The sequence below is a fragment of the Benincasa hispida genome, chromosome 11, assembly GCF_009727055.1.
Source record: "Benincasa hispida cultivar B227 chromosome 11, ASM972705v1, whole genome shotgun sequence".
Lineage (NCBI taxonomy): Eukaryota > Viridiplantae > Streptophyta > Magnoliopsida > Cucurbitales > Cucurbitaceae > Benincasa > Benincasa hispida.
In genome coordinates this window covers 914,794-939,209 of record NC_052359.1, presented here as the reverse complement: position 1 = coordinate 939,209, position 24,416 = coordinate 914,794, and the positions used below count along the sequence as shown (strand labels likewise).

At 34.6% G+C, this 24,416-nt stretch overlaps 1 protein-coding gene across 5 annotated transcripts; it reads left to right on the top strand.

Annotated features, from left to right (window-relative positions):
• The first annotated feature begins 11,388 nt into the window (after positions 1-11,388).
• On the top strand, positions 11,389-22,044 carry LOC120091725 (2-oxoglutarate-Fe(II) type oxidoreductase hxnY-like). Of its 5 annotated transcripts, none has more exons than XM_039049841.1 (12): positions 11,389-11,528; positions 11,623-11,818; positions 12,344-12,424; positions 12,514-12,565; positions 12,879-13,000; positions 13,652-13,752; positions 13,848-13,906; positions 19,862-19,918; positions 20,030-20,075; positions 20,244-20,323; positions 21,319-21,396; positions 21,769-22,044. In XM_039049841.1, the coding sequence occupies exons 1-11, from the start codon at positions 11,451-11,453 to the stop codon at positions 21,389-21,391; spliced, it is 945 nt and encodes a 314-aa protein (XP_038905769.1). In that variant the 5' UTR covers positions 11,389-11,450; the 3' UTR covers positions 21,392-21,396; positions 21,769-22,044. The 5 variants fall into 5 exon arrangements, 4 of the variants coding, with proteins under 4 accessions (XP_038905769.1, XP_038905767.1, XP_038905768.1 ...); XM_039049839.1 differs by having other exon boundaries at positions 21,723-22,044; XM_039049840.1 differs by having other exon boundaries at positions 21,708-22,044.
• Positions 22,045-24,416: the final 2,372 nt, after the last annotated feature.

Sequence of the window (24,416 nt, the reverse complement as noted above, 5' to 3'; positions counted from 1 at the left end):
CCGATTATCTGTATGTAACTTAAGTATGTATGTGATAACATACAAGTAGATCATGTCTTGAGTGATAACCAAAATGGTCTGTAGTATATGGATATAAGAGGGAAACCTTATCTTGGTAATGCTACGGATGCGGCCCGCTTTGTGGAATGGTCACGAGTGTTATGACTTGTCACAAATGGTCTGATCCTGATCATTCATGTAGAGTACATGCCAGCGGGGGTGTCCTATACAAAGATTTTGTATAAGAACTGACCACGAAGTGTTAATATCGCGTTATATAACACTGTTCATGACAGAGACTTCACTTCACTAGGATGACCATAGATAACATGACCTCAATCCTAAGTGAGTTAGGAACTCTTGTCATTGAGAGTGGTCCTTTAATTTGTATGGGTGCGAGTGGGCAGGTCGTCGATTCAAACCTACCATTTTGGAGATTCTTCTTATTTGGGAGCTGGAAATTTAGCTACATAAGATAGAATTCACTCCTTCTCTGAAGCAGGGGCAAATAAATAGATAACTACTTTAAGGGCTGATTCCAGGGCTTGAATAATGTGGTGCCACATACCTTCTCTTAGCCCGAGAGGTATTCACACCTAGGGTGACTATGTTGTATTGTTCATTAGAGGATTCAGTGATACTTAAGGAGTGAGATGTAACTATAGGGGCAAAACGGTAAATTAGCCCAGCTGTACTTACGAGCATCTGTGAAGGGTCATTGTACTCATGATTGGTAATATCCGATGGACACAGAAATATATCTGTGGTAAGAAGAGTTTTGCTGTTGGTATTTAATGGAATGCCTGACAGTTAACGGATGGTGGATCTCGTGGCTAAAGATTTTAGTTAACTATTCATGTACAGTTGGAGCTTCGAGCCACAGGTCAATTAGGTCCCCTGGGTAGCTTGGATAAAGTTGAGAATCAGTGTTTGGGTCAGTTTGAAATGTTCAAATTGACAAGAGAGTGTTTTTATTATATATAATATAATTGGACTGGTTAATTATATATGATATAATTGACTAAATGTATGAGATACTTTATTATGGAGGAAATTAGATATAAATATGATTTATATCAAATGGAGGAGAAATTACTATAGTAGATATATGATATCAAACTATAGGGTAAGAATATAATATGATTATATTCATTAATTATCAAATTGGTTAATTATATGATAATCGGCCTAAAACTTCTCTCGGTCGTGCGTTAGTGGGAGAATTTGAAGTTGGTTATTGTAACCAAAGAATAAATTGAAAATTTGTTTCATTTTGCAAAAGTTCGAAGAATTTGCAATCGGTGTGTAAACATAACGATCGCCTAGCTTGAGAGCCTATACGATAGTCGCTCATCGTCTAAACGATCGCACACTAGCGCCTAAATGATCACACACCCATCCCTAAATGATCGTTTAGCTTTCCTAAACGATCGCATCGTGTGCCAAGTTTTTTAAACAATCATCTACCATTTATTAAACGATCACTTAGTAAAACTTACGCGATCCTGTAGCTTCTTCTAAACGATAAGCACGCAGCTATACGATAGCTCTTTCTCTCCCACTTGCTTATCGTCTACACGATTTGTTTTTTCTCCGACCTCTACCAAACTCACTAAAGACCACACATTGGATTCTCACTCCGAGAATACCAAGGGCTCCATTTGGTGGTGTCATCCCCGCTGCTTTCTTGTGTGTGACTGTTCGTGTTATTGCCGTTTGTGTAGACGATCATGCTGCTGCAGCTGACTGGTTTGTTGGGCGATAGAGTTCGCGTAGAGGTCTTCCGCTGCTTTTGAGTTCAACGCTTGAAGAGGGTCTTCAACTGGTATGAAAACTCTTTCCCTTATCATTTGGTGTTCAAAGCATGTCGTTAATTAGTGTAAATTGCATAACTGTTTGATAGGATGTATGTGTGGTAATTTCGGTCACAATGAAATCAGAAAGATCCAAACGCGCTCATGGATACTCTTCGTTAAGAGTTCCTTCACTTTCTACATTTTCAATAATATTGTAAGTGCATGTGCATAGCTTTGTTTCAATTGATATGCTTATGTTTATTATTACTATGAGATATTGAAAAAAGAATGGAGAGAAAATAGGGAAGAATGAAGAGGAAAGAGGGAGATAGAGAGGGAGATATAGAGAGAGGATTTGAGAAAATGAGAAAAGAATGAGATATAGAAGGATGAGTTAGCAAATTGGGAGATATTTTGTTTTAATTCTAATAATTTTAATAGCAATCCATATATCATTTTTTTCAATCACATTGTCAATTCGATTATTATATTCATTTTCCTTACAATTTCAAGGTGTTTTTTCTTTTTCTTTTTCTTTTTTTCCCTCGTCCAATAAAATCAACATTTTAACTTCTTGAAAAATATATGTGCTAATTGGTTGTATACATTAATTAGTTTTTTTTTTTTTTTTTTCCTTTCTAAATCAATGAAAAGAGAATGTTAAAGAAATAAAGGAAGACAAAATTAGTTGGAGTGAGTGAGAAAAACCTGCAAATCAAGAAGAGATGTATAAGGGAAGATTTCATAATATTAGGGAATGAATAGTTATAAAGAGAAGTTGTGAATATAATATTCCTAATTTTAATTTTAAAAATCTGATTGTGATTCAATTATGTTATAAAGCTGTTTTCAAAGTAGAAAAATGAGCCAACTTATTTACAAAGATAGCAAAATGTCACGATGTGACAATGATAAGTGTTTATGGTGTCTATCACTGTCATTTTGCTATATTTGAAAATATTTCCAACCGTCTTGCCATTTAAAATAATTACTCTATATTATATTCGTTATCCATTCAATTTTTTAAGAAAAAAAGTTTTAAAAGTTTTAAAATATAACTAAAATTGGGTTTATGAAAATAAAAATGGTTTATAAAAAATAATAAGAATAAGGATAATATTAAAAAAATACTATATAAATTATAAAATAAGATTTTCTATAAATTGAGAAAAAAAACGAGCTTACTGTATTTCTAAATTAAATAATTTATAAATTAAAAAGGGATTTTTTTAAAAAAAAATGGAGAAACTACTAAAAATATTTACAAATATAGCAAAATGTCAATGTCTATTTGTGATAGACTCTGATAGACATCTATCGACATCTATTAATATCTAATTTAATGTATATAGTTAATAAATTAAATAAACACCATAAGTTTATTTGTCTCTACTTCTCAAAATTAACTAATTCTTTATGAATATGATTTATAAAAATTCATTATTTGAATCCTATTCAAATATTTTTCTCTTAATTATAGATCAAATATATAATTAACAATATCATATTAATCTCATTAATATACTATTCCATCAATCGATTTGAACAATTCAAATAATTTCTCTTGTATTTCCTATAGTGAGCTATCGATGGGACCTTATGGACCTACATATTAGAAGCTCTAATGATATGAGATTAATTGATTAAACTCATTTAATCCAATTAATCAATATTCATTAACTACCGAGCACTCTACTAAAGATCGATCGTACTGTAGATTTATTTCTGTGTCCACAGATATAACCAATCAACAGAGTGATGACCCTTCACAAATGCTCATAACTACAACTAGGTCAAAATTCTGTTTTGTCCTTACAGTTACATCTAACACCTTAAGTACCACTGATTTCTCTAATGAACAAATAGTTTACAGTCCAATTATAAACTAATACCTTTCGGGCTAGTGATAGGTTGAGGCATCATTGTCCAAGACCCGAAACCAGCTATCAAGACCAAGGAATAAGAAGGAGTGAATTCCATCTTGTGCAGTTGTGTTCCCAACTCTCTAATAAGACAAATCTCCAAAATGGTAGGCTTATTGAGTCAGATATCATGGCCACTCTCACCCACACAGATTAAAGAACTTTCGTCATAAACAGGAGTTCACAACTCACTCAAGATTAAGGTTAACTCTCCTATGATCATCCAAGTGAAATGTGAGTCTCTTCTAGTAATGGTGTTATATAGAAAGTCTATTCATTTCGTGGTCTAGTCTTATACAAACTCTTTGTATAGAATATCCCCGTTCGCATATCTCCACATGAAAGATTAGGATCAAATCATTTGTAGAACCTAACAACAATTATAACATCTACAAAGTGGGTCGTATTCATAGTGTCATAAGGATAAAGTACTTAACCTTATCCATCTACTATAGACCATTTAGGTTATTACTTAAACATGATCCACCTGTATGTCTCCACATATATATTTAAATTTCATAAAATAACCTTGGAGCTTTGTTTATTGGATTGAATTCATGCAATCTAAACGTCAAATAAAATTTACCTTTGATTTTATTAGATAAATGTGTTAACAAAAATTCAAACCACGAGATACTCTAGATTTAGGATATCAATCCCAAAAATCGTCTACTTATCCAAAGCTAGTGGAATGTATCAAATTACAATAAAAGACGAGTGGGAATGTAAAGTATCAATATACAATACAATAAACTAGGGAATACAATATACCGAATAAAATCTCCCACTCGCCCTAGCTTAGATGACTCATATCTTGTAGATACAGACCCTTCAGGTGACCCTAAAAAACTTTAGCTGTGAGAGCCTTTGTAAATGCATCAATAACATTATGCTCCAAGGAAATCTTTGTAACGATTACATCTCCCCGTCATACAATCTCTCTGATAAGATTGATACTTGCACTCTATATGTTTTCCACGTGTGTGATTATGAGGCTGCTTGGATTTGCCACAACACCACTGTTATCACAATAAAATGTGATGTGCAAGTACATATTTGGAACAGGTTTGAAATCTATGAGAAATTTTCTGAGCCAAATGGCTTTTTTAGCAGCTACATACTTAGCCTCCATGGTGAAATCCGCAATACAACCTTACTTAATGTTACGCCGTATTATAACTCCTTCATTCAGAATGAACACAGTTCTTGAAGTGGATTTCCTTGAATCCTTATCAGTCAGAAAATTAGAATCAATGTACCCTTTAAAGATCAAGTCTTTAGCCCCATATACACGCATATAGTTTCTCATTCTCCTAACATACTTGAGAATAGCTTTAACTGCCATCAAGTGATCAAATCCTAGATTGGATTGATATCTATTGACTACTCCCATTAAATGGTAGATGTCAGGTCTAGTACACAACATGATATACATAAGGCTACCCACTGCAGATGCATAGAGAATTCATCTCATCTCCTCAACCTCTTAAGGTGTCTTAGGAAACTGTTCCTTAAACAAGACAATTTCATATATGAAAGGTAACAAACCCTTCTTGGAATTTTGCATCAAATATCTGACAAGCACTCTGTCAATATAAGATTCTTGAGACAAGGCTAGTGATTTGTTCTTTCTGTTGGGATTGGTGTCTTAATTCTCCTAGAGTCTCATGATGAATTTTTTTCAAAGGTAGAACCTCTGATGAATTTTTTCTTGTTGGAGAAGGCAATATTTTCCTCCCCATTATTTATTTTGGTTTGCATTAAAGACTAAAAAGTCTATAGCTCGTTAAGGAGGGTGGTGAGGTTGTAGTCAATTTTGTTCATAACACAATTGCTACGGAATTGCAGAAAGCTGTTCGACAACGATTGCATGATAAAGTTCACCTGACTGGGTTCATTTATGAGACTTCTATTCATCTCAACTATATTGAAATGGTTCATCATGTTATGGACATGTTCCCTAACAGACGATCCTTTATCCATCTGCGCAGAGAAGATGAACTTAAGAGCATCATGCATGATCTGTGAGGAAAGTTTTCCAAACATGTCACGCAATGATTAGATGACTTGGCGTGCATTGATTATGATCTCATGATTTTTTGCCAAAACGTCATATAAGATTGCCAAAATATAGACCTTTGTCTTATTATTGGCCTCAGTCCACTTCTCATAAGCATCACGAACACTTCGTGATGTGTTGTGCCCAGGGGCTAGAGGGAATTCATCTGTGAGAACGAATTTTAGGTCATCCACTACCAAAACCATATTCATCATATTTTTTCATTTTGTAGAATTTTCTCCAGTTAATTTTCGGCACCAAGAAAAGTAACAATTGAGCTAGATATGCTGATACAAAAACAAATGACTTATATTAGACACTTGTGCAAAACTTCATTTTTCATTTTAATCCAATCAGTTTAACAAAAACTAATAATGAACCCAACATTATTTATTTTGCAATGATACTTCAGTGAGGCAAAATAAGTGTCGCCTCGGAGTGAATAGTTAATTCTTCACTGAATTGAGATATTCTCAATAAAACAATACATCAAAATAACTCTTAATCCTATAATATTTAATTACCATTGATTTAGTCCAGAAAACATTAACTGACTTAATTTTTCTTGTAAGTATAACCCTTCATTTTTAACCTTATAATACCGTCCCAACCAGTCTACCTCAGGAACAATGTGATTGGAAAATTCATTATAGCGATCTTATCCATTTTGGAGTTTCATATGTCCGCAAACATCTTCCTAAGGGGACGCTCTCAGAGCGCCATGAGGTTGAGCATGGAAATGACGTTTCAAACCAATGAAAGAGACCGTATGATGTGTTGACACACGTCCTTCTCCCACTCACTATAAACACTTTCTCCATTCATCTTGATATTGACCCATGCAAATACCTTCGTAAATGATGGTGCGTTCAGGACACCACGAGGCCGAGCATGAATCTCACCTTGTAAACTTTTGGGGAGTGCGTGGGTGGAGAAACAACATATCAAATACATCTTTTTCCTCTTACTAAGTGTTTTGCAAAAGATGGGTTTAGTAACTTAGTAAAATCTGACTAATCAATTCTTAGCTAAGTCCTTATTAATTTGCTCAATATAACACTTATATTGAATAATTTAACATTATGTGATTTCATTCATTAAACTCTTTAACAAAATTGATAATATATTGCATGTTTATAAAATATTTGTCCAATTCACTTTCCAAGTTCGTTCTCAGGTAGAGGTGTTCCATTTCCATCAGCTTAAAAACCTCAGCCTAGGCAGAACGTTGCTTAGACAAAGGTCCCTTATGAGCAATTATTTTATAAATTTAATCTTTTAATCGAAGTTCATTTTAATCCTATTAAAACAAATCAAAAGATTAACCTATTTCTAATCTTATTAGAAACGTGTTTAACATAAGTCTAGGTCAATTAATTTTAAACTATTTAAAATTCATTTGAGTCTATGTTCGCATGAACTCTTGATTATAGTTCTAATTTCATTACTTTTATAACCGTTATAAAACAATGAAAAAAATAAAATCATAAATTTGCATTTGGTGACATTGATTAAAATATATAACACTTATATTAATCTAATTAATGTCATGCTCAATGCAAATTTCTTTTTCATTATAAAATATAATCATTATATTAAACACTCATTAAGCATCATCAACCATCATGGCATCGTATACTATAACAATTATAATATTGCATGATGTATGAACATGCTTAATGTACCATACATCTAAATAATATAACATTTCTATTAAGATGCATGAGCATGCTAATTTAATTATGTATTCAAAATATAACACTTATATTTATACATGAAGCATGAACATGTTTATCCTAAGGTGGGATTTTAATCTAAATGGCAAACATTATGCACCATTCAATACTAATTTAAATCATACATCTCATGCATAATTAAATTAAACAACAATTAATTGGACTGAATTTTGGCACCCTAGAAAGCAATTAATTAATTAAATTAATATAACATTTATACTAATTTAATTAATTAACTAAAATTAAGTTACAAAGCAAATTGCAAAAGACTCAATGCAACAACCTTTAGCAGATCTTTGCGCGCGCCGCACAAGCCCGTTTAATCCTCAGAGCGTCGCAACATTGAAGGGTCAGCATCGCGACGCTATGAACGTTGCACGTCGCCTCGCCTTCGTAGCGTCGCGATGCTGCAAGGCAGAATACCCTAGATTTTATGATTTTCCAGCTCCGAACCTCTTCGAAAGCCTCCGTTGCTCCCCGATCTCCTTAACGACTGTTGCTCTTTCGATTGACACAGACTTACAGACTTAAAGCAAGAATCAAATGCCTAAAACACACCGGACCCTTACATTTAATCAAAATAAAATGCAAAATCTACGTGCCAAAAACCGTAAACATCCATTATTGCAAACTGACATTCAAACATTCCAAATGCAGAACATCAAACCCACCCCGAAGCTGGATTTTGTTTAAAAGACCAAACCAAAAATTGAAAATACAAGAAAATTGACCCTGATACCAATTGAAGGGATCGAATCCTGAGCAGAAGCGTGTGAACGCCTTGTATTTCAATTTTTTGATTTCAATGAAACAAAATTAGAACTTAATAGAACCAAAACAGAGGATAAACCATGTTTATATATTTAACATGCCTTTTAATAAAAAGAAAATGGATGAAGAATATTTTCTTACCTTTGTAGATCCCTCTGTCTTCATGAAAATCCCAAGCTTTTTCTCTGCAAAGTATCTCCAACGAACAATTAACACCACCGTAAGAGAGACCTCAATATCTCTTGGAATCCAAGGGTAGAAGAGTGGTCTCTAACCCTTGGAAGAGAAATGGTGGAGAGGAGAAAGTGTTGAGAAAATTTTGGGAGAATTTGGAGGCTAAGCTTTCATAAAATAAATCCTTTATATTTTAATTTTGGCAAAAGAAATAATTTATATGGAGAAGGGTTTACCCTTTCTCCAAGTATTTCCATATTTACTCTTAGAGCTCAATTAATCAAAATAATTAGCAAACCTAATAAATAACTATATATATTAAATCTAATTTAATGTATATAGTCAATAAATCATATGTTTATTTGCCTCCACCTCTCAAAATTAACTAATTTTTTATGAATCTGATTCATAAAAATTCATTATTTGAATCCTATTAAAATATTTTTATCTTAATTATAAATCAAATCTATAATTAATCATATCATATTAATCTCATTCATATGCTATTCCATCAATTGATTTGAATAATTCAAATCATTCCTCTTGTATTTCCTTTAGTAAGCTATCGAGGGGACCTGACCTATAGATTAGGAACTCTAATGATATGAGATTAATTAATTAAACTCTTTTAATCCAATTAATCAGTATTCAATAACTATGAGCACTCCACTAAAGACCGATAGTTGCACTCTTCACACTTTAGATTTATTTCTGTGTCCACGAATATAATCAATCAACAAAACAATGACCCTTCATAAATGCTCATTACTACAGCTAGGTCAAAATATTATTTTACCTCTACAGTTAGATCTAACTTATTAAGTACTAATGATTCCTCTAATGAACAAACATTTTATAGTCCAACTACAAGCTAACACCTCTCGGACTAGTGAATGGTTGAGGCCTCATTGTTCAAGACCTAGAATCAGCTATTAAGGGAACAATTTATCTACTTTCCCAAAGAATGGGAAGGAGCCAATTCCATCTTGTGTAATTGTGTTCCCAGTTGTATAATCAAACAAATCCCCAAAATGGTAGGCTTATTGAGTAAGCTATCATGACCACTCTCACCCATACAGATCAAAGAACTATCATTATAAACAGAAGTTCACAACTCATTCAAGATTAAGGTCAAGTCTCCTACGATCATCCTAGCGAAATGTAAGTCTCTTCTAGTGACGGTGTTATATAAAAAGTCTATTCATTTTGTTGTTCGGTCTTATACGAATTCTTTACATAGAATACCCCGCTCACATGTCTCCACATGAATAATCAGTATCATATCATTTGTAGCATTTCACAACAATTATAACATCTACAAAGCGGGTCGTATTTATAGTGTCACTAGGATAAGGTACCCAACCTTATCCATCTATTATAGACCATTTAGGTTATTACTTAAAAATGATCCATCTGTATATCTCTACATATATGTTTAAGTTTCATAAAATAACCTTTGATATTAGTTTATTGGATTGAACTAATGTAGTTTAAACGTCAAATAAAATAACTGTGATTTTATTAGATAAATAATTTGTGTTAACAAAACTACAAACCACGAGATACACTAGATTTAGTAAAGGTGGTCATTCAAATCGCAAAAATCGAACCATTTTTAAAAACTGAACCAAAAACACAGTGAAACCAGAAAAATGCGGTTCGAAGAAATTTTGAAATCGAATTAATTTGGTTCGGTTCGGTTTCGATTTCGAAAACCGAACCGAATCATTTTTAACTAATATATATATATATATGTGTGTGTGTGTGTGTGTGTTTAAAAAGAGTAAAATCGAATTTAAAATCGAACTTTTTTTAATTTAAAGAACAAAACCAAATTTAAAACCAAACCGAATGGCATATATGCGGTTCGGTTCGGTTCGATTTGAATCAATAAATCGATTTTGTTCGGTTTCACATATTAGAAAATTTGGTTCGGTTCAGTTTCATCACCAAATCGGACTGAAACGAACCTTTCCACCCCTAAGATTTAGGACATCAATTTCAACAATTAAACCTACAAGATTTTAAGTATATACTTTTTTTTCTTTGAACATAACTTTCAAAGACTCAAAAAGAGAGTTATGGAGGAAAATATGTTTCACTATTTTTCCTTAAACTTTCTATAAAATTATATTTTTAAATCTCTTCAAACCAATGCAACTACTCCTTCAGAAATATTCATTATAATAAAATTCATTGTTTCGTGATGCGACACTACTTTTGATGATAAATGAGAAAACATTAAAATAAAAGACATTGTATCATCTATATTACAATAGACAAAATTCATAATATGTAAATATTTATTTGATAATTTAACTATTAACACAATTTTTTTCTTTACTTTGTACTATATATATAAAGACGTTAATATGAAAAACATAAAAAAAAAATTATATAATTTTTGTTACAGGTTAAAAGTTTCATATATTTTAAAATTTTAAATTAAAATTACGAGATTTCACATGCATAAGTTAGTATACATACAATTATAAAAATTAAAGTTCGACAACATTGATTCTTGGAGTTATTGTACGGATGACCTAAATTCTAGGTGAAAATAAAAATTGCCTCACTTTTTGAAAATGAGATTTTTTTTATCCTTTGTTGACGTCAAATTCGAGTACAATTATCAAAATATACTCGTACATGCATAAAAGTCCATCACGCTCTCTCGTTCTCTCTCATCTCTCACAATCGGAGGTGATACATAGTTTCGTCGAAGTTGATCGAACTGGAGAAGAAGAAGGAAAAAAAAAGTTTTGTTGAAGTTGGTCCGGAGAAGAAGAAGGAAATAAAAAGAGAATTCGTTTAAGTGGATCTATCGAAAAAATTATAATCGTGCCAAGGAAAAAGAATGAAAGAGAACAGAAAGGTGGGGAGTAAATTTGTAACTTTACTCGTCCACGAGAATATATNTGAGCATTTAAAATAGGTCACATGTGAAATTATTACCTGGTTCTTCTAATTCCAGTGCTTTCTTCCATCGAAAATGGAGTCTGCTCTACAGCTCCCAATCATCGACCTCTCCTCTCAAGACCGCAGCTCAACGGCTCTCTCAATCCGCCAGGTTCGTCATATGACTTCCAAATCAACTTCCTCCATAGTTTTCCCCTCCAAATTCTGACCGAAATCCATTTTCTCCGATTGAAAATTGATCACAGGCATGCTTAGATTACGGATTCTTTTACTTAGTCAACCATGGCGTTGAAGACGCATTGCTCCAGAGAGTGTTCGAAGAAAGCAAGAAGTTCTTCTCTCTTCCTATTGAGGAGAAGATGAAACTTGCTCGGAAGGAACATAGGGGTTATACCGCTCTTTATGCCGAGAAACTCGATCCCACCGCCTCCACTAATATAGGTTTTTGTTCTATGTTTGATTTGAGATTATGCATTGTGTTCTCAAAACTTGTGAAATTTGGGGGAAATTTGAATTCTGAGAGACTCTGTAAATGGCAGTTCTGTTGGAAATAGGAATTTATGAAATGGTCAAAGCAAACCAATTAGTGAATAAAACAAACTTAAATTACAAATTTAGTCCCGAATTTTCAGCTCGCTGTCTACTTCATCCATAAACTTTCAAAAGTATCCGATAGGTCCATGAACTTCTAATTTTGTGTCTATTAAGTCTCTTAGCTTTCAACTTTGTATTTAGTAGATCCATGATATATTTAATTTTTTCTTAAACAAAATTGATTGTCTAATAGAACAATTATATTAGAAGTAAGAATCTTAAAAGGTATCCAATGCTCATATCATCATTGAACTGTTTTGTTTGATTGGAAATGGTGCAGCTTGGAAGCCAATGCACTTTCTTTACCATTTTTGAAGAGTTGGGATTGGAGAAAGTTGTTTATTTTTGTATCTATGGTTTTTCTGTGAATAGGTGATGCAAAGGAGAGCTATTATATTGGCCCTTTGGCAGGCAATGCAACTGAAAATGACTTGAATCAGTGGCCTTCAAGAGGTGAGCAATTTGTCTATTTTTGGAAGAAATTTGGATTTGTTGATTATTGTTTTAATCAACCGTTACACTTTGTGGCAACGAAATGACAGAACGATTGCCTTCTTGGAGAGCTACAATGGAAACCTTCTATAGGCAAGCACTGTAAGTTCAAATGCCTTTGGGATTAATTTCAGTACATCCTTGTAGTCTTTTCTTTAGAGAAGAAACATTTCATTGATAAAATGAAATAAGGGGAGACCCCAAACACCAATAGGTGATTACAATAAAGATTTTCAATTGGAAACTAAATAAACATCCTTGTTGTATGAATGTAATAAAACTGGTACTTTGTTGTTTTAGATGAATGTTTTGTTCATTGGAATCGAAAAGTATTCTTGTCTTGTTTCTGCTGGACAGCTACATTGTTTGAATTTGGACCGATTGTAATATTTTGCTCTCTCTTTGGCTGCGACAGCCTTGCTGGAAGACAAGTAATATCTTTGATTGCATTGGCTTTGAATCTGGATGAAAATTTCTTTGAGAAAATTGGTGCCTTGGATAACCCATCAGCATATCTTCGGCTTCTACACTATCCAGGTTTAGTGACTTTTTTTTTTAATTGGAAATTTAAAGAGGATGAAGATGAATTCTCTTTTTGTTTTAGTGTTGAAAGGCCTCGGCCTGTCTATTCTTAAAAGGAACAGGGGATGGGAAATGAATGAAAAATAAACGGAATGAAGGTAAATAATAAAGGTGCTGGAACGAGAATAAATCATGTATACAAAAATTATTTGGTTCAGAAATAAGATTATTAGGCTGTTTTTAAGAATGAGAATCACATTTAAGTTAATTTGGGCTGAAAACAAGTCAAAAGAAAAAGAAAATAGCAGACTGATTGATCTACCAAAATGAGAGTGTGAGACTGAGGCACAATGATTCTCCTTCCCTCATTCTCATATCCTTCTAAGTTAACGATGTACTGGGTCAACTATATATATTTAGGGGTTGTTTGGGGTGTGGAATTGAGTTCTGAAGTATGGAGTCAATATGTTGGAGTTTGGAAGTCTGTGTTTGGAGTGTAGAGTTGTTTAGTTTGGAGTTAGGAAACATTAGAGGGAGGGGGATGGAGTTGCTCGATAAATATTTGCAATAGGTGCTTCTAAAGTTGGTGGGCCAAATGCCCTTTTAGTGTTTCGTTTCGTCTTCAAGTTGAGGGAGATGCTAATTTGCTCATTATCTTTAACTCAGGTGACTTGAGATCTCTTGATGAAGAAATATTAGGTGCTTCTGCACATTCAGATTATGGGATGATCACTCTCCTTGTTACCAATGGCATTCCCGGACTTCAGGTATTTCATCTTAACCAATTGAGATCTTACTTTTTAGAGAAGATTGTGTGTATTATGAGATGAAAGTCTTGTGTCAAGTGGCTATGATGTAACAGGTATGCAAGGAAAAGTCTAATCGTCCACAAGTTTGGGAAGATGTCGCCCCTATAGACAAGTGAGTGTTAGGAAACTGATATTTTAAAAGTTATTTATTGATTAAACGAGTTGACACAATCGCACTAGATAACAACCAAACAATGAACTTGCTCTTCATTAAACGATAAGTGTCAATAAATAACTATACGATCGCTTACTATTGTTATGCGATCGCTTACAAACACTAAACGATCGTTTACAAACTCTACATGATCGCTTACAAACTCTACACGATCGTCTGCTAACTTTATACGATCACTTACTAATGCTAAACGATCGCTTACTAACGCTAAACAATCGCTTACTAACGCTAAACAATCGCTTACAAACACTACGCGATCGCTTACCAACACTACACGATCGCTGAAGCTCTTCTACACGATCGCTTAGTAGATGAAGTAGGTGATGAGCGGCACTCCTCGACTAATTTTGCACGATAGACTTCCCCGAACTCCCACCCTCGAGAGCTCACTTCCCTTACTCAAGATATTCAATCTTCAATGCCTTCTCTTTCGGTTTCTTTCTTCTTTTAAACCCCAACTTCTCCCAACAGAATTGAAAGTAGTTTAGCTGTGGTCCCCAACCTCCTTAACCGACTCAACCGCCAATTTCCCCTTATTTCCTCTATTCTTTCTTCTTTGATACTGCAGTATAATTGGAGACCTATCATTACCTCCCCTTCCACCTTTACCTTGTCCTCAAGGTAAAATTCTGGAAATTGATTTTGGAAATCATCTAATACCTCCCAAGTCGCCACATGCTCTGGCAGTCCTTTCCATTTCACTAAAACTTCACGAACCTGATGTGACATCCCAGGTCGAGAGCTCAATACAGCTTCTGGTTCAGGTAGCCAAGTATGATTTTCATTGATTAAAAGATCTACAGATGATTTTCCTTCTGGCTGTCCAACCACCTTTTTGAGTTGTGAAACATGAAAAACGAGATGGATCGACATTGTTGACTGAAATTCCAACTTGTAAGCTACTAATCCCACCCTGTCAATCACCTGATATGGGCCATAATACTTGGGAGATAATTTCACATACCGCTTTTGCCGAACTGAAATTTGACGATAGCGGCGCAACTTCAACCATACCCAATCCCCAACTTGAAATTCGATATCACGTCGTTTCTTATCCGCAAACTTCTCCATTTTCTCTTGAGCCACCCTCAAATGCTCCTTAAGTACTCGCAGTCGCAGTGCAACATCCCTGTCTTGCATTTGTTGGTCCAAAGTCGCATTTGCAGTGCAGTCATCCCCATAATAAATCAACACTGGAGGTTGACGTCCATACACAATCCGAAAAGGAGAAAAGCCAGTGGAAGCATTATACGTAGTGTTATACCAGTATTCCGCCCAATGCAACCAGTTAATCCATTCTTTAGGACGCTTCCCCACAGAAGCACCTCAAATACATCTCCACGCTGCGGTTGACCACCTCTGTCTGATTATCCGACTGAGGATGATATGCTGTGCTGCGATGGAGCTTGGTACCCGATAGCCGGAACAACTCCTGCCAGAAGTGGCTCACAAACACCTTGTCTCGGTCCGAGACAATTGACTTCGGCACCCCGTGCAGCTTTACTATTTCTCTGCAAAATCCATCTGCTACAACACCAACATTCAGAGGGTGTTTTAAAGGCAAGAAATGAGCATACTTGCTCAATCTATCGACTACCACTAAATCACATCATACCCTCTGGCCTTAGGTAATCCTTCAATGAAATCCATCGATATGTCAGTCCACACAACATCAGGAATAGGGAGTGGCATTAATAACCCTGCTAGTGACAAGGCCATCGATTTATTCTTCTAGCAAACCACACACTCTTCCACATAGTTCTTAACAACTCTCTTCATTCCTTCCCAATACAGCTCTCCGGATATTCTCTTGTATGTCCTTAGGAATCCCGAGTGGCCACCAAACACAGAGTCATGATATGTATGCAAGATTGTAGGTATCAAAGACGAGGTACTGGAAAGTACTAACCTCCCTTTATACTTTAGCACGCCTTGATGGAGAGAAAAATCTTGTACTCTGTCCTCCTTCCTCAGTTGTCGGTCTTTAATTCTTTGTAACCGGTCATCTTGCTCTACTTCCTTCTGAATTACAACCATATCAATCAAAGTAGGGGCCGATAACTAAGCCAAATGAGCCTCCATCTCCATTCTGGATAGTGCATCCGCAGCACCATTCTCCAATCCCGGACGATAGATTACTTCAAAATCATAACCAAGAAATTTAGCTACCCATTTCTGATGTTGCGGCTGTATCATCCTCTGCTCAAGTAAAAATTTCAATGCTTTCTGATCCATTTTGATGACAAATCATCTTCCTAACAAATAAGGTCGCCATCTCTGCACGACCATGACAACGGCTAACAATTCCCTCTCATATACCGGCTTCGCTCGGTCTCTCAAAGACAGAGTATGGCTGTAAAAAGCAATCGGCCATCTCTGTTGCACTAGCACCGCGCCTATGCCATACCCCGAAGCATCGGTCTCTACCTCAAAGGGTATGCTGAAATCAAGTAACGACAACACGGTAGTGTCATCATGGCAGTTTGGAGCTTCTCAAAAGCGTACTGAGCATCCTCGGTCTATTGAAAAGTCCCTCCTTTCAAAATCTGTGTCAAAGCAGCCGCTATGCTGCCATAGTTTTGTACGAACCTCCGGTAATAGCCAGACAATCCTAAGAACCCCCACACCTCCTTCATTGTCTTAGGCATCGGCCATTCCAACACTGCCCGCACCTTCTCCGGATCGATCTCCACCCTTTGTTTTGAAATGATATGCCCCAAATATTATTTCATTCTATCTTTTGCAAACTAACACTTCTTCTTATTAGCATAGAGTTCATGTTCCCTTAATACCAATAATACCACTTCTAAATGCTACAAATGTTCTTCTAGATTTCTACTATACACAAGTATATCATCAAAGAACACTAACACAAAATGGCGTAAATAAGGCCTGAATATATTATTCATCGGTGCTTGAAATGTGGAAGGCGCATTAGTTAAACCAAAAGGCATTACCAGAAATTCATAATGCCCTTCATGTGTCCGGAAGGCCATCTTCTCAACATCCGCAGATTCATCCTTATTTGATGATAGTCTGACTTCAAATCCAGCTTAGAGAAGAGAGCAACTTCATTTAACTCATCAAAAAGTTCTTCCACCACAGGAATTGGAAATTTATCTGGAATGGTGGCAGTGTTGAAAGCACGGTAATCCACACAAAATCTCCATCCTCCATCTTTTTTTCTAACTAGTAGAACAGGGCTAGAGTGTAGGGACTGGTGTTTGGTCTAATAATGCCCTAATCCAACATTTCTTCAACCAATTTCTCCGTCTTAGCCTTCTGATGATACACATATCTGTATGGATGAACATTTATTGGACTGGTTCCTTCCTTCAAGTGGATGTGATGCTCTATACTCCGACGAGGGGGTAACTCCTCTGGCCATTCAAATGTCCTGAAATTGGTTTAACAAGACTGATAGAGATTCTAGTATTGAATCGGCTCCCTCACTTCCCCCATGCTCTGCCGTAGACTCACCTCCACTTATCATTCTACATTCGACCAAGAATCCTTGATCTTCAGCCTCCCATGTTTTCACCATACATTTCAGACTGATTCTTGCCTTCGTCAGACTTGGATCCCCTTGCAGAGTAATCTTCCGACCCTTATGAACAAATGTCATTGTTAGATTCCTCCAATCTACCTCTTTTTCCCCAAAGAATGTTAGCCATTGCATCTCCAAAATTCACAGTCAACACTTCCTAACTCTAACGGCAGGAAGCTATCATTCACCCTCCAATCTTCCAGCCTCATTTCCACATTTTTGCATATTCCCTTACCTCGCACTACGGTTCCCGACCCCAAAACTACTTCGTAATTTGTCATTTCCATGATTTCCAACGGTAGACGATTCGCTAATCCTTCTGATATGAAGTTATGATGTAGCTTCACAGTCAACAGTATCACACCAGTTCTCCTTTGACCTCCCCTTTTAATCTTCATTGTTCGAGGGTTCGTCAATCCCACAACCGAATTCACAAGAAAGTTCGGCAATCAGTTTCAACGTCAACATTTCATTCCAGCGTCTCTTCTCTTATTTCATCTTCTTCGTGCAACTTCAATTCTTCACCGGACGCATGCACAACAGATAATCTCAGTTCTCTCAACTCGCGCCCTTTGCACCGATGCCCAACAGTATACTTTTCATCACACTAGAAACAATCCTTTCTCTCTCTTCGACTGGAATTCAACATCTATTAATCTTCTTCCGGAATTTCTCTCCAGTTATCGTTATTCGACACTCCTCGTAACGTGATTGTTCTCATCTGAAATGACTCTCCGGACTTCGCTCCCTCTTTTGGTTCACTACCACCTCCCTCTTTCGGTTCGCTACCACCTCCCGTTTTACTCATATTTTCTATATTGAATTTCTGAAGAGTTCGAGTTTTGGATCTTACCTCCGTTCGTTCGCAACCAACTTCGCTTTCGACTTGCGAATTTTCTCTATCTTCAACACGCTGTGCCAACGACATCATTTGCGCTAACCCGGACGGATTCCAACATTCAACCTCAGCTTTTATCCACGACGCCAAACCGTTCATGAATGTCTCCTCTAATACTTCATTCGGTAGATGTGACAATGGCGCTACCAATTTATCTAACAGATTTCAAGATGCTTCTATAGTAGTTTCTTGTTTAATAGTCAAGAATCTTCCACAAATTGATCCCTCTCTTAGAGATCAGAATCGTACTAACATCCTTTTCTTCAAATCTTCCCAATCTTTGAACGGCTCTCTTCCTTCCTTTGACCAGTACCAGTCTAATGCGGTGCCATCGAAACTCACAACCGCCACCGTCATCTTCTCAGATTCAGTCAGTTTATGAATTTGAAAATAGCGATCTGCTCTGAATAGCCATGCGTCTGGATCACTTCCGCTGAACACCAACATCTCTACTTTCTTGAATTTACTTCGATCGCAAGTCACTTCTTCACCGACTGCTTTCACTGAACTATTCGTTCCGCACACATTATTGATATTCGATCCTTCTGCCCCCTCTGTCACTTTCGCCTTTCCCTTCGCCATTTATGTAACATAGGAAATGAGCATCTGTTGATGTTTCTTTGTTTGCAATCCCAATTGCTCAATGCTCTTTGCTAACGATGTCAAATTCTCCTTTATGGTTGGCAATTTCTGCATTTTGACTCTGAGTCCAGAGATCTCCTGGTCTAGTAAATCTAGCTTTTCCTCAAATCGTTTCTGAGCTATGCCTGCCCAGGTGGTTGCTCTGATACCAATTTGTTAGGAAACTGATCTTTTAAAAGGTATTTATTGATTAAACGAGTTGACACAATCGCACCAGATAATAGCTAAACGATGAACTTGCTCTTCGTTAAACAATGAGTGTCAATCAACAACTATACGATCGCTTACTATTGTTACGTGATCGCTTACAAACACTAAACGATCGTTTAAAAACTCTACACGATTGCTTACTAACGCTAAATGATCGCTTACAAACACTACGTGATCGCTTACCAACACTCGATCGCTAAAGCTCTTCTATATGATCGCTTAGTATATGAAGTAGGCGATGAACGACGACTGATTCTGCACGATAGACTTCCCCGAACTCCCACCCTCGAGAGCTCACTTCCCTTACTCAAGATATTCAATCTTCAATGCCTTCTCTTTCGGTTTCTTTCTTCTTTTAAACCTCAACTTCTCGTAACAGAATTGAAAGTAGTTTAGCTGTGGTCCCCAACCTCCTTAACCGACTCAACCGCCGATTTTCCCTTATTTTCTCTATTCTTTCTTTTTTGATATTCCAGTATAATTGGAGGCCTATCAGTGAGAGGTTCTAAAGACACCAGTAGGGAAGGGTCATGACTGTTAACAAAATAATGATTTACTGTTGGAATTCAATGGATATTATTCTCTGATATTGCAGGGCATTCATTGTTAATGTTGGGGACTTGATGGAAAGGTGGACCAACTGTTTGTTCCGGTAAAGATCGATGTTGTACATTATGATAAATGCTGATTGAGGGAAAGTAAAGAACTAAATTCTTTTATTGGTTATTCTTTTGTCTTTTTATTTTTGTGTGAATTACGATAGTTCGACTCTACATCGAGTGATTCCAGTTGGAGAAGAACGTTATTCGGTAAGGTCTAGCTATTCACTTGTTTGCTTTCAACCTATCCATTAACTGAAGAAACTTCATGTTGTGAATCCTATTTGGAGGAAGCTTTTTTTATTTTTTATTTTTATTTTTAATGTTATCCTTGTCAAAGATGATTATTTTAGCTTGAAATCTCTCTCCATTTTGCAGGTGGCTTTCTTCTTAGATCCCAATGAAGATTGTGTTGTGGAATGTCTTCAAAGTTGTTGTAGTGAGTCATCTCCCCCAAGGTATTGACATTCCCTCCTTTTATAATACTATCCCCAAAATCTCTCCGTCCTTGAAGGATTTTGATTCAAGAACTATTCTTCAGAACTAATCTTATGAAGTGGTGTTCGAAGAAGAATTACATTACATTTTCTCTTTGGTGACTCATGTTCTTTTACTGCTTTTGAGAGCTCTCGAAGGTTGCCATCAAGACGGCTTATTCACAAACATTTTTTTCTTTTTAGATGTAAAAACGAGACTTCCATAATTGATTAAAAAAAATTGAATGAATATATGGGCATATAAAAAGAACAGTCCCAAGAAAATGGACCCCTCCTATAAGAAGGGGCTCCAATCTAAGTAAGATGAATCTAATCAGGTCTCAAAACATCCCTACAAGATCGATCTGTCTCTCTTCCCGAAGATTCTATTATTTCTCTCGGGACACAACAATCCATACTCCCGAAAAAAATGGATCATGAACTCATTTGACTCCCTGCAACCATGAGAACTAGTGAAACTATAGTCAAACACCTCGAAGAGACCACACAAAATAGCCCAAGCAAAATTCACAACTCTAGAGAAAATGGTCAGGTCCTCAGTTGCCCAACCGCAAAGAATACAACAATGCCTCTTGACTAAAACAGACCCTTTGGCCAAGAGCCTATCAAAGAACTTAATGTTCTTACAAAAATATCAAAACTAATCTTCTAACGACACTCTTGAATGAATACTATTCTCTATATGCTTTTCTTGAGTTAAAACAAAATCCTTAGCTTGAGCACAATCCATGAAATATTTCCATTGTCCTCTGAGTTCAAAGCATCTATTGTTAGGAATGAGTTTTATCAGCCGATTTGGAGTACAAATAAAACGAAAAGCATTGATTAAAATGCATTTTTCATGATTTAGAGTAAGCAAATTCATTCATTATATGGAATTTCCCCCCTAATGGTCTCTTAAACAAATGCAAATTTTAACTATTTGGAAGTTTTAAGATAATTGAATGTGAATGCAGATATCCTCCCATTCGCAGTCTGGACTACTTGAAAGAACGGCTGAGGTTAACATATGAAGATGGATTTGCTTAGAAAGTGTAAGTTTCTCCCTCTCTCTGAAATATAGAACGATAGAAGATAATCCATACCTCTTTTTGAGTAAGATCACTAATCAACCGTGAAATTTATCTCAAGAAACTTTAGGTTCATATTTAGATCTATAAGCTGTTTCACTCTTTCCATTTGATTCTTATACTTTGAAATCTTTTTGTAAAAGATTTAACATTAATCTTAGGCTCTATGTTTCTAGATTCGAGACATGTGACTTAGAACACAAGTTCATTTTACATCATCACTAATGGATGTAGACATGCTATGCATGTTAATCTATTCACACATTATAATGTAGTCAAACTTTATCCAGTGGGATGCATTATCTAGAGTTGTCTCCGTTTCCGTTTTCGGGACAGATCTAATAAGAGACCAGGTGCACGTGTCCTCCTCACACGATGACGGTTTACATATGTGAATGTTGTTTTTTTAATGTAAATAAAAAAATTGTAGTTATATTGTAAATATATTTTACCTCGTCTCAAGTAAATCAAATTATAGGAAGATGCTTTAGTGCCTTGGAACACGATAGGCTAAACCCCATCCCCCAGTGTTCAAGTCTCAAAGGTGGCCTTTTTTTTTTTCCTTTTTCCTTTTTCCTTTTTATTGATTGTTTAATTTATTTTAATTTCCAATCAACTCGCAAACAAATATTTCATATTTCTACTTTTCTATTTTTTTCAATATATATATTGAAATGAATTATTCACCACATATATTTATAAATTATGTTTATTATATATATATATATATATAATATTTGATTTTTAGTACACTTGAAATTGGTCAGAAAACTTAATTCTATTTTAATTTCTCACACACACATAAAGAAATATACAAATATCTTTTAATCTTTATAAAATCATTTTACGAAAATTGATTGAATGGAACTTTTTGCTTATATATCAAGATGAATAATTATGTAAATGTTTATAATATTTTTTTAATTAGTATTACTTAATATAAACATCATTTATCAAAATATGTATAATCATACCTATTAACCACAAAATTAAATTTTTGTCTAATATAACATTTAAATTTTAAGATTTTCAAATATGTAAGAGACATTTAATACGAAATTGATATTTTAGGAACTTATTAAACACAGAAATAAAAAATTCGGGGATCTTTAAACATTTTTTAAAGTTTAAAAATTATATAAACACAAATGTAGAAGTTCATGAGCTAAATTTCAGTTGTTATTCATTTATGTCCTGTCACATGAATCTTTGGATCTAGCATTGTTTGCAGGGATTAGATTCTTTTTCTTTTCTAGAACTTTTTTTAAAAAAATTTCTCAATCAAATAAATTGTTCAGAATTTTTAAATCGATAATTTCCCATATAAGAAAAAAATTGTAAATTTTTTTAATTAAGACTAATATTCTATGTGCAAAAATATAATGATAATGTTCAATCCCCATCATTTCAGTATTATGACAATATAAATTTCAACTTAAATATTACAGTACTCATAGTCTTACAAGAAAAATGGTTTTAAATTTAAATATTAAAATATCCATAGCCTTGAAAGCACACAAAAGTCTTCCGTTATATTACATCAAAATATTTAAAACAAAGAAATTACAACAACATTGCCATCAAATTTCTTGTTTAGCCACAATTCGTAAGAAAAAATATTGAAATTTTATTATAAATTAGTAATTAAAAGAAAGTTAATTATAAAACACAAACTTATAACTTATTCTCATCATTTGGATCTTGATCTTCGAGAATATTTCCAACAATTTAGCGTCTATTGAATCTATTCAAGACGAGAACAAATAAAATTTTGTAAATAGTAAATAACAAAACTTTCTTTGATAGTATTAGTAATAATAATTCTTTTAAAGAAATTAAGTAATAATATTTACTCATACCTTCGATCCATAAATAATCTTGAGAGCACATTAAAGATTTCAGTAAGTTAGCATACATTTGAGAATGATGTGGACTTACATATCTACGACAAATATAAATGCGGACTCAAAAGCTATAGTTGTGACAAATATAATTAAAACATTTTTGGCAATTAGAAACAAATTAAGATATTTTACTCTAATTATCTTTCACCAATTCAAAATCTTAAAATCATATTGTGGTAAAAGACTCTCATCTAAATAATGATCTAGCTCTAATATGATATTATCAATATTTGCGCATTATTAATAAATTTGTCAAACTCGAGAAATCGATCTAGACCTACTCTCATCTCGTCTTGGAGTTGAAGAACTGATGATAGAACATAAAGATTCTACTTTTGTACTTAAATTTGAAATATAAATCTTTATTAGCTCATAACATTTATCTTCAACATGTTTAATTTCAACAATCTAATGAGATCATTGGATTTGAGGAAAATAAAACTCAATCAATCTCATTTCAATCTAGGATTGATCTAGACTATATCTACTATGAATCACACTTCAATATTCTTCAAACTTAAAGATCATTCTCGATGCCATCACTTTTTTCATTATTAGAGTAAAATCACTTTGAAAGTTCCAACCTAATATTACAAGTTTATGGAAAAAAATATATCACTTTCTAAGTGACTTAATTATAATATTGGAAAATACTATAACAAGTCTATTATAATTTTCTTCAACAATTTAATTCTTTTTAAAAGAAAGTAACAAATAAGTATATATCATAGATCGACACGTGGCTTTGGACATGTGTGGAAAACGAAATCTTACTAATGAGAATTGAATATAAACTTAATCAATGGTGTAAAGTGACGTACTTGTTCAAATTCGAGGTTTAAATTGATAAGATCGAAAGATTATGGTTAAAAAAATACAAGATTTAAATGGAGAGGGTAAAAAATAATATTCTTTCCAACAGAAAAGGGATCCAATATTTTATGAATGAAATTTGAAATTAGAGCATCTCCAGTTTAATTTAATTTAATCCATTGTAGATCTAACGAACGTGAGCCATCCACGTGATCGTGCAGATAAACGTGATGACACATTGATCAAACTGGTGGGACCCACATGATC

Bases quoted from the DNA above. Each gene is read 5' to 3' on its own strand.
- LOC120091725 (XM_039049841.1), top strand. From the start codon at position 11,451: ATGGAGTCTGCTCTACAGCTCCCAATCATCGACCTCTCCTCTCAAGAC. The intron at 11,529-11,622 runs GTTCGTCATATG...AATTGATCACAG, and splicing joins CGGCTCTCTCAATCCGCCAG to GCATGCTTAGATTACGGATT. The intron at 13,753-13,847 runs GTATTTCATCTT...ATGATGTAACAG, and splicing joins ATGGCATTCCCGGACTTCAG to GTATGCAAGGAAAAGTCTAA.